At 41.4% G+C, this 15,348-nt stretch overlaps 1 protein-coding gene across 1 annotated transcript; it reads left to right on the forward strand.

The window, feature by feature from the left end:
- The first annotated feature begins 11,619 nt into the window (after window positions 1-11,619).
- Window positions 11,620-15,028, forward strand: LOC101569208 (allergen Fel d 4-like). The gene is made up of 6 exons (XM_012512972.1): window positions 11,620-11,712; window positions 12,053-12,189; window positions 13,462-13,532; window positions 14,119-14,229; window positions 14,731-14,832; window positions 14,997-15,028. Exons 1-6 carry the CDS (start codon window positions 11,620-11,622, stop codon window positions 15,026-15,028), a joined length of 546 nt encoding a protein of 181 aa, XP_012368426.1.
- The last annotated feature ends 320 nt before the right edge of the window (window positions 15,029-15,348 follow it).

Genomic DNA, 15,348 nt, shown 5'->3' on the forward strand with positions numbered 1-15,348 from the left:
CATGAGAATGTTTGCTTAAACACCCACCAAGGCCAGCTAGCACAAAGCCGTCTGTGACAGCAGCTGCTAAATAGAATGATATTTTGTTCCTCCTTTCTCTCTGTTTTCACTCCAATCCCCCAGGGAAGAGCAAAGAGGAACAGACACTTCACAGAAGACTGCTGTGGCCTTAGTCCAAAGACAGAGGAAGCTATGTCTTTATGATAAACACGGAACTGTTGGCTCATGCAGATGGAGGGCGTTCTCACTTTAGGATCAAGAGTATGTGTGACGTAAAGTCACCTCTGGAATATAAAGATGTTTTTATTACATCATCCATTATTAATGAGGGCATCATGCCCAGAAGAAAAGGTGGGGAGAGACTTGGCCTGAGCCACCCTGTCTTGACAGCTTTTGAAGTTCTGGACACGTGGGCTCTGCATGCTCAGCCAGGTGCATCCCAGCAGCCTGGTCTGCATGCAGCCTGGGCGCTGTCCCATGAGAACTCACTGTATTCGCAGGAATAGGTGCTGCGAGGGGAAAACGTGTACTTCTGCACATTTGCACTTCCTTCACATGCGGCCGTATTAAAGAATTCTCAGGGTACTGGACCAGACATTGTCTGTAGAGTTAAAAGGCATGTCATTTAGCTTCTCACAATCATTGTTACATACTATGACTGCTGTTAAATATAAAAGGTAAATATAAGTGCTAGGTTTTCAACCAAATATTTATATTTGAAAATAATGTGTTTTCAGTATGTACTTTTGTAGTACATATACGTACTTCACATAGCAAGGCCCTCTCTCAAAAAACAATGAAAGTATTAGAGAGAAGAGGTTTTTTAAACACTGGAGAGACTGTCTTTTGTATTTCTTTATTCCCTGTTATCGCCCTCATAGACATCTAAGGGTCTGTAATTTGTGTTAGAAGTGAAGGAAGTCAGCCTGTGAGCTATCTGCCCAACATTTGGGCCACTTATCAAAATGGGTTTCTTCAGCATCAATCAGATGAATACATGGATTTTAGTGATATGAAAATGACTTGAACTCTGGTCATAAGAGTAATCCCCACATAAAAAGACCACTGTCCCCCAGTCTGTATTGCACTACCTCCCTCATCACTAGATTTTTGGACACCAAACCTCAGGTTGCACAGCTGCAATCCAGAGGTCTGTCTGATCTTCAGCAGCTGTTTCATGTGGTTCTGACACAAATGCTTTCATGTTTAAGGAACTACGTTTACTCTCTGATGTCCTGGCTTTGACTGTGTGGAACCAAATTTTATACAATATGTAGAACAGAATATCCCTTTTCTGATGATTTTATTTCTGATCCAAAAGAAGGCAAAGACTGTGGATTTGATTCAACACCATCCTCACACCCCTGGAGATACCAAGAAAGGATCTCTCTCTGTCTCTCTGTCTCTCTCTGTCTCTCTCTGTGTCTCTCTCTCTCTCTCTCTCTCTCTCTCTCTCTCTCTCTCTCTCCTCTCCTCTCCTTTTAGCTCAGGGATAGTGATAGCTATGTACCCATATCCTGAGGAATAACTGTAAGGCAGTTGCTATGGGACCATTAACAGAGAATAGAGAGTGAGACCCAGTGAGGCCCAGACACACCTGACACAACTTCATATCCCTGGTATGTTTTAGCTTCTTGATGACCCCTAACTGCGTTTTCTCCCATGATGGGATTCTGACCTCAGGAACCTCCAGAGATGATGGACTACACTCTCCATGCCTGGGGTCACTGTCCTTCCAGCTGTTCAGTCAGTTCCAAATCATCAGCCCAGAGTCAGTTTTGAGTTCAGTTTAAATACAGCTTGCAAGCTGAACACAGTCATGGCTAACTGAACTTAGCAGACTATGTGAAAAGCAGCATGAGAATAGTCACAGGCTAATTATTGATTTTTAATTTCTACTATAAGATTTTTATAAATTTTCCATTACACTATAACTTCCCCAGGGGAACATTCTCTTGGTTGCTCAGCTTCCATGTTCCAACCTCTTTATAAGTTGCTTTCAGCTCTTTCCTCAATTTTCCAGAAAATTCCATTACACAAACCTTTTGATGGCTTGCATTTCCTCAAAAATGTGGAGCAAGGGCCTTCTGGGAAGATGGCAGAGTCGTGAGCATCAGAGAAAGTGCCCCTGAGCTTTGGTATCCAGATGCTGGAATACAGCAATATTAAGAAGACAACAAAGAAGGAAGTGGGTTTTCAGAATCCAGGAAGGATCTGAAGCAAGAAGTGAAGCCCTCAGAAAGGTAAGAGAGAGATTTCAATGAGGAAGAGGTGGGAGTCAGCACTCTCTCCTGGAGCCCTGACTCACTGCATGGGAGAGGCAACTTGAATCTGCAGTGGCATGGTGACTACTGGCAACTCCAGGGACCCAAGCAGAGAAGCATACCAGTGGAACAGAGCAGTAGATGCATGGGACTACAGTGGGTGATGAGTTACTCAGGCTCAGATGTCCTCCAGGAGAGGGTGATGAGCTGGCAGTCATCTTGGGGAGGGGCCACCTGAGCTCAGAACTCAGATCAGGTTAGGTTTGCTCCATCTATCTAGGAGCTCACAGTGGTGGAGTGAGTGAGGAGCTCAGCTCAAGTCACTAGAAGGCACAGAGAGTGCTATGGCTGAGCAAATCAGGGTCTATCCTCACAGCCAGAAACCAGCCTGAATGTCAGTGGAATGTGACTTTATAAAGCTGCAGACTTGCTTGGAATATCCAGTACCTTGCTGTAAATTTATGGCTGGATTTCTGGGATTAATCCACTTGGGTTTGGACTCTTGTCTGCCCATATTGTTTACCAGTGACAGCAGAGACAAGCCTAGAAGTAGGCAATATGTTTCTTATTTTCTTTCCTTTTCCTATTTCTGTTTTTAATTTGTTTTGATTTTGCTTAGTCTCTTCTTTTTTTCTGGTACTGGAATTGATCTTGGGACTGTGCACTTATCAGGCAGGTTCTTGTCCTGCAGGGCTGTACCCCCAGCTGTGTTTGTTTTTTTTTTTTTCTTGATGGTCTGTCCTGGATTGTTTCATATAACTGTGAATATGTGTCTCAGTTACTCTTCTCTCATTGCTGGGACAAATATCCAACATCCAAAATGAAGGAAGGAAAGGTTTATTTAGCTCCCAGTTACTGGAGGTTTCAGTCCATACTGAGCTGGTTCCAAGGCAGAGCAGAACATGGCAGAGAGAAACTGTTCATGGTGGCAGTAAAGAGCAAGGGAGCAGAGGGAGGAACAGCAGCAACAATAGCAACAGAGAGCAAGTCTGTCTCTCATAAGTTGTATTCAGGCTATCCACCTTGGGTTGGGGGAAGCACTCACACCCATAATCCCAGAAGCACTAAAACCCATAATCCCAGCCTCAATCATGAATTAATCTCACACTCTAGAGGTCCCCGCCTCATGACTGCATGAGGCTTTGTGGAGACAAATAGATACAAACTATAACATTCTGCCCCTGGGCCTCCAAAGTCCCTTCATGCAAAAGACATTTTAGTTCATCCCTAAGAGTTTCCAAAGTCCCAACAGTTTCAGCATTGCTGACAAGTCCAAGTCCAAATTCTCCAAAATCCAAGCAAACTCTTTGCTGTGAGCCCCTGTACAAAAGAAAAATTAAATACTTCCAATATTAAAAGGCACAAGATAAAAATTACCATTCCAAAAGTTGCAAACAATAGGGGAATACAAAGGACTGGGACCAACACAAGTCCAAAATCCAGCAGGGCAAACATTAAGTCCTATAGTTCCAAGTGGAACATCTGAAGGAATCTGCGCTGAGTTGTGAGCTCCAAAGACCTTACATAGCTCCAACTCTACAGCACTGTTGGTGATAGCTCCCACGGCTTCTCTCTTAGGCTGGCTTTGTTCCCTCTTTGAAGTTTCCCTTAGATAATCCACATTCCTGGCTTTTCCAAACTTCTGGAGTTTCCACTGACTAGGCATCTAATGCACAGCTTTACACACTGCCCTCTCAGGGGCACACTGTCAGACCTTCTTCTGAAATCAAGGTAGAAGCCTTCTTAACCTCAGAACTCCTGCATCTGAATGTGCCTAAAACCAATGCCGCACGGATGATGCCAAGGTCTGCTGCCAGCTGGAGCAGTAGCTGGGCTTCCTTCTCTCTTGGCTGTAGGAGCTGAGTGTCTGGATTGCTGAGCACTCTGACCCTGCTTCTGAGGGATAAATTCTCCATGCAGGTGCCATTCTGGAACCTGGAGAGGCCACCACCATTCTGGAACATGGGGCTCTTCAGCCTTCCCCTCAAGGCAAAGTCCCTCTCCCTTGCAATTCTGAGACTGCAAAGGGTGGAGACCTTCTGCCTTCAGGCCATCCTTTCAATTCTCTGGTTCCTTCCTGGCAATGGAGATCCTCTCAGCTCTATCTTTTCATTTCACAGCTTTATTAGAGTTTCCTCTCTGGCCAAACTCACATTTTAAATCATTCTGCTGGGCTCTTTGCTCTTGATTCTCAACATAAATCTGGCTAACAGCCCCCAACAACAGTCATGCCACTCCCTCAATATTTGGCTTCTTTGAAATTTCTTTTGAAAGATTAATCAGTCCACCATACTTAAACTCACTTTCAGGCAAAGTCTCTGGACACAAGCAAAATGTAAAGATTCTGCCAAACCAAAACACAAATCATCCGGAGTCCAACAACCAATGCAGTCCTTTTTCCCAGCAGAAACCTCCCCAGCCTGGTCTTCATAGACAGGCTTTTATTAGCCTTCTGGTCTTCTGAGCTCTAATCAAAATCTCCCAAACAGAACAGCTGAAGCTGTTCTAGCTCTTCACAAGTAGGCAACATCTCCAAAACTTTCTTATCTCTTCCCAAAAGCCACTTCCAAAATCTTGTAATCCACATGGTCAGGTTTAGTCACAGCTACAACCCCACTCCTGCAGAACCAAATTCTATCTCAGTTACTCTTCTCTCATTGCTTAAAAAAGTCTACATCAAGGCATATAACAGTCCAGGTTCTATAAATCCAACACAAGAACAGAATATTAAAGCTGTTAGAGTAAAGAAACAAATATCCTCTAAGGAAAGTCCACCACAATCACAGCAGACTTGTCAATACAAACCTTCAAGTCAAGGACAGCTTGGAGTAAAATGTTTTAAGTCCTAAAAGAAAGCAACCCTTCAACCCAGATTGATGTACTTCATAAAACTATCTTTCAAAATTGCTGTAGAAATAAGGTACTTCCATGACAAAGAGCATATGAGGAAATTCATGGCCACCAACCCAGCACTCCAAAATGTTCTAAAGGTCATTCTAGAGATAACAAGGTCTACAATGCCAAAACCCCAAAGGAATGAATCCAGAGGGCAAGGAAAGCAATTAAACAAAGGGGAAAAAATGGAACCAACAACAGGAAAATAACATGACAAAGATAAGTCAGTACATATAAGTTATAACCAACTATGTTAATGGTCTTGATTCACCAACCAAAAGAAACAAATTGGCAAAAGGGATCAAAAAACAAGGTCCAACAATATTCTGCATATAAGAAACATATTAAATTTTAAAAAATTCATAAACTAAAAGTCAAGGGATGGATGAGGTGCATTAATTAGTGGTCAACTTGTAAGCACCCAAATGAACTGAATTAGCATGGTTCTAGTTGTGGAAGGCCCACGTGAGGATTGTTGGCAACAGCATAAAAGCAGAACTGGAGGGTAATATGGTATGGGGTTGATTCTTTTGGGGAAACTTGTCAAGCTGGCTTTGCTGATATGAACTCAGGTATTCTTATCATTGGAGGAGCTTGGGTCCTGGCTGTTCCTGAGACTGGCTGTGGTTCTTTTCAGGAGAGCTCTGACTCTTACCTTGAGTGTCACTTCCAGTGCAGATTCCTCAGCTGGGTGGCACAGGCACTTCATCCCTTGTACAGACTTTCTAACTTCCAACACTGACCACTGGTTCTTTCCAATGTAGATCCTTGATACATACTTGCATGAGACATTGTCGTGGGCTCCAGACTTACAGTTGGGCTTATAGAAGACACTGCCATGGGCTCTAGATCTTCAGTTGGACTCGTGCAGGATATTGTGTGGGATTCAGACCTTCACCTGGATTCTTTGGGTCACTAGTGAATGGACAGATCTCATATACTATTCTGCATTTGACTCTTTCAGTAAATATTATAAAATAAACCTATACATTTTGTTTACTGTATTAAATATATTTGTATGTAATCCTGACTATGACAATGGAAAACAATAATACATGCAAAAGGAACTGTAAATAAGCAAAGATAGCTATTCTTCTTGCAGACAAAGTGGATTTCAAGCTCAGACTAATTAAGAAAGACAAGGTCACTTCATCCTTATAAAAGGAACAATCCCAAAGAAAGAGATAACAATCATAAACATATATGCATTAAACATCAGTGAACACAACTATGTAAACAAATACTAATGGATATGAAAAGTCAAATAGCCTCTAATAAATTTACAATGGGGGACCTCAATACACTACTGTCAAAAAATATGGATCAACTAGACAAAAAAATCAATAATATCAGAAATGTCAGAACTGAATCAACTTTTCAATAAATGGACACAGTATAGATGTTCACAGAATGTTCTACCATAACACCAAAATACACATTCTTGTCAGCTTCATGTAGAGAAATGTTCTGTGAGCTAGTATGTAGCCTCTAAATAGACCACATACTAGGCCAGAGCACATGCTTAAGCAAATACAAAAGAGTATCCCATGCATATTATCAGGCTATAGTGTAATGAAATTGGAAATAAATGACAAAAGAAAGTACAAGAGCTTCATAAATACCTGGAAATCAAATACAATCCTCTAGGAAAACCAATGAGTCACAGATGAAACTAAAGATGAAATTAGACAGTTTCTATAATTAAATGATGTTATCGATACAACACTGGACCCATAAGGGATGTAGTGAAAACAGTCCTATGAGGCAAATTTATTGTAGTCAGTTCACCACTATAATCAGAAAAACATAGTGAGCTCAAATAAACTGCCTAATTTTGAACCTCAAGCTTCTAGATGAAGAGGAAATCAAGTCCAAAACTCATATGAGGGGGGCAAATTATAAAGACTAGAGCAAAAATTAATGCAATGAAGACTAAGAGAACAATACAAAGAATCAGTGAGTCAAAGAGTTGGTTCTCTGAAAAATTAAATAAAATCAACAAACCCTTAGTCAAGCTTATCAAACCAAGTAAAGAAAGGACTCAAATCCATGCAATTAAGAATGAAGAGGGTGATACCATAACACATACTACAGAAATCTGAAAGATCATCAATATCTACTTCAAGAACCTGTATTCTAATAAGGTGGAATACAGAAGAAATGGACAGATTCCTAGATACATACAAATTACCAAAGGTGAATCAAAAAGATAATAAATATTATAAATAGACCAACATCACTCAATGAAATTGAAGATGTAACTAAAAACCTACCAAGAAAGAAAATCCCAGGCCCTGACAGATTCACTGCTGACCTCTACAACAAATTTAGAGAAGATCCAATATCACCATTTATCAAACTCTTTAATGAAATTGAAAGAGAAGCAACATCTCAAATTCATTCCTGGAAGCAAGAATTAACCTGGTAGCAAAATCATATAGGGATCAACCAAAAAGAGAACAACAGGCCAATTTCTCTAATAAACATAGATGCAAAAATTCTAAATAAGAGACAAGCTCAGGAGGCTGAAAACAGGAGGATCACTAAGAGTCCAATCTATGCAGTGAGACCCTGTACACCCTGTCTTAAATACAAAAAAAAAAAAAAAGAAAAGAAAAGAAAGAGACTAGCAACCAGAATGTAGCAAATCATCAAGAAGATTTTATGCCATGGCCAAGTAGGATTCATCCCAGGGATGCAGGGATGGTTCAACACGCACAAATTGATAAATGTAATATATCATATTAACAGAGCCAAAGACAAAAACACGATCATCTCAATAGATGTAGAAAAAGCATTTGACAAAGTGTCTTCATGATAAAAATCCTACAGAAAATTGAAATAGATGATCTTTATCCAACTGGATGAAAGCCATCTATAACAAAGGAATAGCCAACATCAAATTAAATATGAAAACTTTCACTTTTCAAAAACAAGACAAGGATATCCACTGTCACCATTCATATTCAATATAGCACTGGCAACATTAGCCAGAACAATGAGACAAGAGAAAGAAATACAAGGAATAAGGATAGGAAAGGAAGGGAAGAAGTCAAATTATCATTATTTACAGAGCACATGATACTCTACAAAGAAGACCTTAAAAACTCCAACAAAAGATTTCTAGATTTAATTACCAAATTCAGTCAAGTAGTTGAATACAGAGTCAACACTCAAAAATCAATGGCTTTCCTGTACATAAATAACAAACCCAGTAAGAGAAATTAGGGAAATAATACCTTTCACAATAGCTTCCAATAAAATGAAATACCTAGGAGTCAATCTAACAAAGGAAGTAAAAGACTTTTACATTGAAAACTATAGTACTTTGAAAAAAGAGATCAAAGAGGATATCAGAAAATAGAAAGATTTCCTTTGTTCTTGGATAGGAAGAACTAATACAATGAAGTATGACCATACTTTAAACTTTTTATACAGATTTATTTTGTGCTAGGTTTTGTTATAATGGTTTGTAGTATAATTTGAAACTGGAGATTATAATACCTCTACTCTTCTTGTTCAAAATTGCTTTGACTACTCTGAGTCTTTTGTGTTTTTACATGAATTTTAAGGTTCTTGATTCTGTGAAGAGTGTTGTTGGTATTTTAAGAGGAATTACACTGGATCTATAGATCATTTTGATGATATAACCATTTTAATAACATTAATTCTGCTGATCTATGACTAAGAGATATCTTTCCAGTACCTGGTAGATTTTTAAGAGCATATATTGCAGGAAAGTCCATTCCCTATGTTCTAGTCAGAAACTTCCAACCAGTTGGAGTGGCACACCTGCAATCCTGAATTATTGTGAGGTTGAGAGGAAGATCACAAGTCAAGGCCAGGCTTGGCAACTTGCCAAGACCCTGTCTCTAAGGTCTAACTAAAAAGACCTAAAGAAGTACCTAAGTGCAAGACTGTGGGTTGAATCCACAAAAAAAAAAAAAAAAGACAGAACTACCAGTTATTGCCATATAGGCCATTTAGACACATTTAACAATCTGATTTTAAATATTTTTAGAGTTTCTCACATTAATGCCTAAATTGTTTTCAATTCTAAAATTTAAGATCAATGATTGTACTTCAGAATAAAAATCACTAATGTCAATAGGAGCATCACCACTCTTCAGCTGCACCAAATGGAATTACCAGTACTTAGCTCATTCCTAACCAAGCACAGAGGTGTATGGCTTAAAATCTTTATTTAAGAAAAGACTTACTAAAAAAAAAAAAAAGAAAGAAAGAAAGAAAAAAGAAGAAAAAACTTACTGGCTAATTACAAGTGTGTGGTTAGGTGACAGCCTTGACTGTTAGCTCAGACTCTAACACGTAGATTCACCTCAAAGTTTGAGCCAAGGCACTGGACTGGTCTTCCAGGGGCAGCCCAAGCTAATCACTAAACAAAACTCTAGTACATGGAGCTAACATTCTTGCCTGCAGAACTCCTCCAACAAGCTAGAGTCCTCTGCAGCGACAGTCATTGTCAGATCTTTCATGGCCTGGTAACTCCCCTTCCCAAATTCTCCTTCCCTGCTCTTTTCTCCACCAAACCCCATACATTTTTTCCCCTCCTGAGTCTGTATAAGCATCTTTTTGGCAGAGGATCCACCTTGAATAGGTGGATGCTGGTCTCTCCACATGCCTTCTATTAGGAAAGGAAGCAGGTGTGTTAGAAGTGCTTTCCTGGGCTGGGGAGATAGCCCAGTGGAATAAGTGCTTGCCTTGCAAAGCACAAGGTTCTGAGTTTGATCCCTGGTTCACCCAAAAAAAAAAAAAAGGAAGTGCTTTTCTGCCAACACCATCAGAATGTGCAATCGCCATAGCTGCTAGGGGATCAGGAATATTTTCACTGTGGTGCATGAATCAAATAATCCCATGTTTCTTGTTATTCTTCTTGACACTAAGTAAGCCTTTGTATTGTGTAACATGACTAGAATGTTCCACTGTCTTTCTTCATGAGTGACTTGCTCAATTAAGTGAGAATATGATTGAGGATAAGGTCATTAAGTACATTTCCTGTTAGGCAGACTACCTTGTTATGAGTGGGCTGTTATTGCATATGACCTCCACAAACTCCTTATCAATATTGTGGGCCATTCCTTGGGCCAGTCATTTCTCAACTACATGGCAGACTGTCACCCTTCCCTGAGTCACTTAAGAAATGCTCAATATGTGGTATAGGGTGAAGGAATGGTAACATGATGGTGACCAGGTACTTGATTTGAAGCCATGCATTGAAAATAGTTCTTGCTTTTTGCTATGGGAAAACCCTCTAATAATTTATTAGAAAAACAATAATTACCAAATCATCCATCCATCTCTCCATCCGTCCATGGGATCTGAAGGCACAGCACTGCTCAGTCCTACAGGGCTGTTTCCCGAGATTTCCACATCTCTATGCCTTCCCTGATACTCAAGACCCTACTGAAAGTCTCACTTTGTCCAGCAAACATTCTGTGGCCACAGCCCACATGCTCAAGTGTTAGTGCACTACCCACTTAATTTCTACAGCTGTCTACTAGACAGGGATAATTATCTTCATAGAGAAATTAGAAGCTGTCCACATGGCTTCAAAATGACAGAGAATGAAGGCCACGTCTGCATGACTGCACACCTGTGCCACGAAGGACTTTCTAGATGGTGCCATGCGTTGCCCCCTTTACAGTAGTCTGAACTTGGTACTACTCAGCTCAGGCATTTTGTGTGCTTACAAAAGTAAGCATATAAAGTATCTCTCCACATCATTGAAAGTTATGGAAGGAAGGGGATGATACCTTGTTCTCCTGTTCTCTTAACAGCCCCTGGAATAGACTTGAGCATAGTGATTAAGTGGTCATTCATTGATTACCTCAGAGGGAAGGCTTCAATGGTAGAGGTAAGAGAATAAGAGAAAGGAATAAAAATGCTTTGAACATCAATTACCTTACCATAAAGACATCATTTTATTCAACTCTATTTCAATGTTGTATGATAGGTCCTACACAGCAGCTTCAGTAGGGGTACTCTTTGCTTCTTGGGATTATGGAAATTAAAGAACTGAATTAATTCTGTACCCTAGGTAAACCCTGAAACAGAGATTCTCCCCACCTTCTGTAGTTATCTCCATTCCTGCCACATAAGATTAACATTCCAATTTCAAATCAGATCCACAGTTAAATCTATTTCCAAATGGCAGTGCTTTAGCACACCCACTATTTATTTTGTGAATGTGCTTGGAAAAATGTAAGGTCACTAACTGTGTCTGAGGAGGTAGGATTGCCAAGTTTCAGAAAAGCACAATCCTGGCCTTACACCAGCAAATGAAGAAGAGTTTCATGGGGAGGAAGTTAGAAAAGCATAAATACTTAGGTCCAAAACCTGGACCCAGAATGGATATAAAGCCATAGGAGTGGGGAAGGAACCAGTGTTGGAGAAAGTCTCATCTGTACAACTGTGGGAGAGACAGTTTATCCCCTCCAAGATGAAGCTGCTGCTGCTGTTTCTGGGGCTGGCTCTGTTCTGCTCCCATGGGGAAGGGAGTGAGGTGGTGAAAAGAAACTTTGATCTGAAAAAGGTAAAGTCATGGAGCAGAGCAATGCTAGCTTTGAGAAGTGGTTTGGATGTCTGAAGTCAGGGTGGCCTAAGGAAGGGCAGGAGCTCTAAGACAGACAAAAGAATGGTTCCAGACCTTAGGCCAAGGCAACCCGGGCCAATGAAAATATGACAATGCTTTCGGACCACAGTTCTCACTGCAGGGACAAGGGTAGCATCGGATGGTATAGGCATTAATCCCAGGGCTAACTTCAACTTCACACCACTTGTATGGGTGCTGCCCACAGACCAGAGTTCATGAAGAAGCTCTCAGTGTCATACCTATCTCCCCTCTTCTCACCTGACCATGTTTCTTGTTTCAGCTTTCAGGGAAGTGGCATTCTATTTTCTTGGCCTCCGACAATATGGAAAAAATAGAAGAAAACGGTAGCATGAGGCTTTTTGTGGAGTACATTCAAGGCTTGAAAAACTCTTCCTTGTCGTTTAAATTCCATGCTCCGTAAGTGTGGACTGTTTTAGATGTGAAAGAGAAAACAGAGGCCAGGGTATGATCTCAAACTTACACAGGAGGGGCAGGGAAGATAGCTCAGTAGAATAAGCACCTGCCTGGCAAGAGCAGCGTCCTGAGTTCAATCCCCGGTACCACCAAAAAAAAAAAAAAAAAAAAAAAAAAAAAAAAAAAAAAAAAAGGCACAGGCACATAGAAATGTGTGCACACACAGACAAGTGCATGCCCACGCATGTGCTGAGCCTCTGCCCAGAATGAGGGCCTTCTTCTGATTCTAACTTCATTTGATGGAACAGGGCATTTCAAGATCCAAAGGTAATACCTGGCTATAGGAATATATATATATATATATATATATATATAGAGAGAGAGAGAGAGAGAGAGAGAGAGAGAGGAAAGCAGAGAATAGAGGGATGCCAGGGCCATAATTAATGTGACAATAGCATAGATGGAGGGACAATCACCCACTGGAAGTGGAATCTGTGTCTTGCTTGTCTGCCAAGAAAGCTCATTGCTTTCTGCAGTCACTTGTCCTGGGTAACAGGAGGTGACAGTAATTCTCCTGCATGGTCTTAGCGAGTGGCAGGTCAGGTGATGCATGTAAAACATTTATGTGAAAACCTGGCAAATGGTGTGCACTCAGCTAGGACCGAGGCAGTCAGTGGTGGTGAACCTTTTAGAGATGAGTGCCCAACTGCAATCTAAGACCACTTATTTATCACAAAGCGCCAGCACTGCCATTATACCTGAATGCTGAGGTTTTAGTTTAGAAAAAACAAGTCCTACATTAACATCTTTGTCAAAAACCAGAACATATGTGCCTCAGGTTCCTCACCACAGACGTAGACAAATACTATAATCAGGTGACAGTAATCATGGAAGAACTGAAGGCAGTAGTAATGGGAAGCAGTTGTTGAAGTCCTGCTTAATGCATCAAATTAAGGCAGACAATGATAAAGAAGAGCTGTGTGCAGATAGACGCTCCAAGCCAGGTGTGGCGGTCACACCTGTATTCCTAGCATCTGGGAGGCTGAGACAAGAGAATGGCTGCAAGGTTGTGGCCAGCCTGCCCACATAGTGCAATCAAGACCAGCTTGGTCTACATAATAAGACCTTGTCTCACAAAAACAAAACAAAGAAAAACAAAACAACTACCACAAAACATTTTAAAGATGAGCAGAATATGAAATCGAAGTTATAGGTAAAGGTTGCGGGAGCCAGCTCTATGATTCCTCCTGGGTGCTCATGTATCCTCTTTTACAGTGTGAATGGAGAATGTACTGAATTGCATTTCGTTGGAAACAGAAGATTTAATAACATATATACTGTTATGTGTAAGTATACTAAATCTTTTTCTAAATTTTATTCCTATCTGCAAAGAACTTCCCATTGTTTTCTGGTACTTAATCAATTTAATTTCTCTATCAACATTTATTTTGGAACTAAACTGGCAGTCATTTAATAACCAAAATCCTCAATTTGTGATCATAGCTACCTTCCCCAACAAAAGAAAAAAGCAGGATAAACAGAGCAAACTGATGAGACAGGCTCCCAGTTCCTGTCATCTTCATGCAGCACATTGCTAGGATGCAGTAATGCAAGGCCGGTAGACTCAGAGAGGACTGAGATGCACCACTAGCAAGCTGAGGGAGGTGACTTGGTTCACAGGAGATGAGAACAGGTGGCTTGCTGCTGCCATGGTGGCTTTGTTGTACTAGTGGTCACTCTCTCAAGATCCCCTTACTTAGACCTCACCTCACACAATTTCTGGGCTGCAAGTGGAAGGTATGTGGCGTCTTCATTCTCCACATCTTCCAGATATGCATTTGAAAGTGCACTGTGGGAGAGAACAGGTAAAAGGCTTTCCATTGCTTCCCATGGGTAGAAGAAGTTCTGAGTGGCACTCTGCTTCCTCCACAGATGATGGATTCAACATAATTTCCATAACTGAGACAGACTATGATACCTATATTATACTTCACCTTCGGAATATCAAGAATTTCAAAACCTTTCAAAAGCTGGAGCTCTTAGGTACAGTGTTTTTCTGCTCATACTCATCCTCTGGTAGGAAGAAAGGGGTTGAAATGAGCCCTACACCAAAATGGTCTTTCCAGTGATCCTGCACTATCTCTCCCCCGTGGAAGACAGGTGCGTCCCTTTGGTAATTACTCAGACTTGGTGAGGGGAAGATGATGAACTCTCTCACTGGCTGCATGTGCTGGTGCACGCCTGTAATCCCAGCACTCAGCAGGGATATTGCCACAAGTGACACGCTTGCTGGGCTGCATAATGAGTTGAAGGCCAGCATGAAGACATAGTGAGACCCTGTTTGAGAAATATGTGAGAAAACAGACAGAGAAATCTCTCGCTGATCCCAACTGATGTCCAAATCAGGGCAGCCGCATCCCACTCCCAAAACTCCTGTCTACCCAACTGAGACCGTGCTACCCCTACCCTCCTAGAACCCAGCCCCTTCACTACATTTGACAGCTAATGCAAAAGACACAGCAGTTGCTGTCACTCTTCCCACAGGCCGAGAGCCAGATGTGAGTCCAGAAGTCAAGAACAGGTTTAGAGAACTAGCTAAAGAGAAGGGAATAAGCGAGGAGAACATAGTAGACCTCACCAGTGCTGGTAAGTGTAGCTCTCTGGTTCTCCTTGCCTGTGTGCCACATCACAGAGGGAGCGATCCGAGGGAGGGTGATCAGTGCCCTTGTCCCCACCTGAAGACTCACTGGGTTTCTCTTGGATGAGGAACCGGAGCTGATGACTGAATGTGCTCTGCTCTGCCTCCGCAGATACCTGTCTCGAGGCCCAAGAAGAAGTGTAACCGAAGGCCCAGGTTTGTGAGGTGTGCCCCTGGGGAGGAGGGGTGACCAGGTGTCAGTGCCTTCCACATGCACTAGGGGTTTGTGCCCAAAGATCACAATAGAAGTATTTGGTAAGGAAGCTTTCAGGTAGAGTTTGAAGTTTTGAGTTGGAGGACCTGGTTTGAAGACGTGGTGTTCCCATGATGTGTACTTCAGAGTTACGTGTGGCTGTGGCATGCATGAAACGCCTCAGAGATGGCTAGCTGTTGCTTATCATGGTGACTTAGTGTGAAGACAGCAACAGAGTGCTGCATGTGAAACTCAAATATAAATGTTTGTG

The sequence above is a fragment of the Octodon degus genome, unplaced genomic scaffold (genome assembly GCF_000260255.1).
Source record: "Octodon degus isolate 3935 unplaced genomic scaffold, OctDeg1.0 scaffold00297, whole genome shotgun sequence".
NCBI classification, from domain to species: Eukaryota; Metazoa; Chordata; class Mammalia; order Rodentia; family Octodontidae; genus Octodon; species Octodon degus.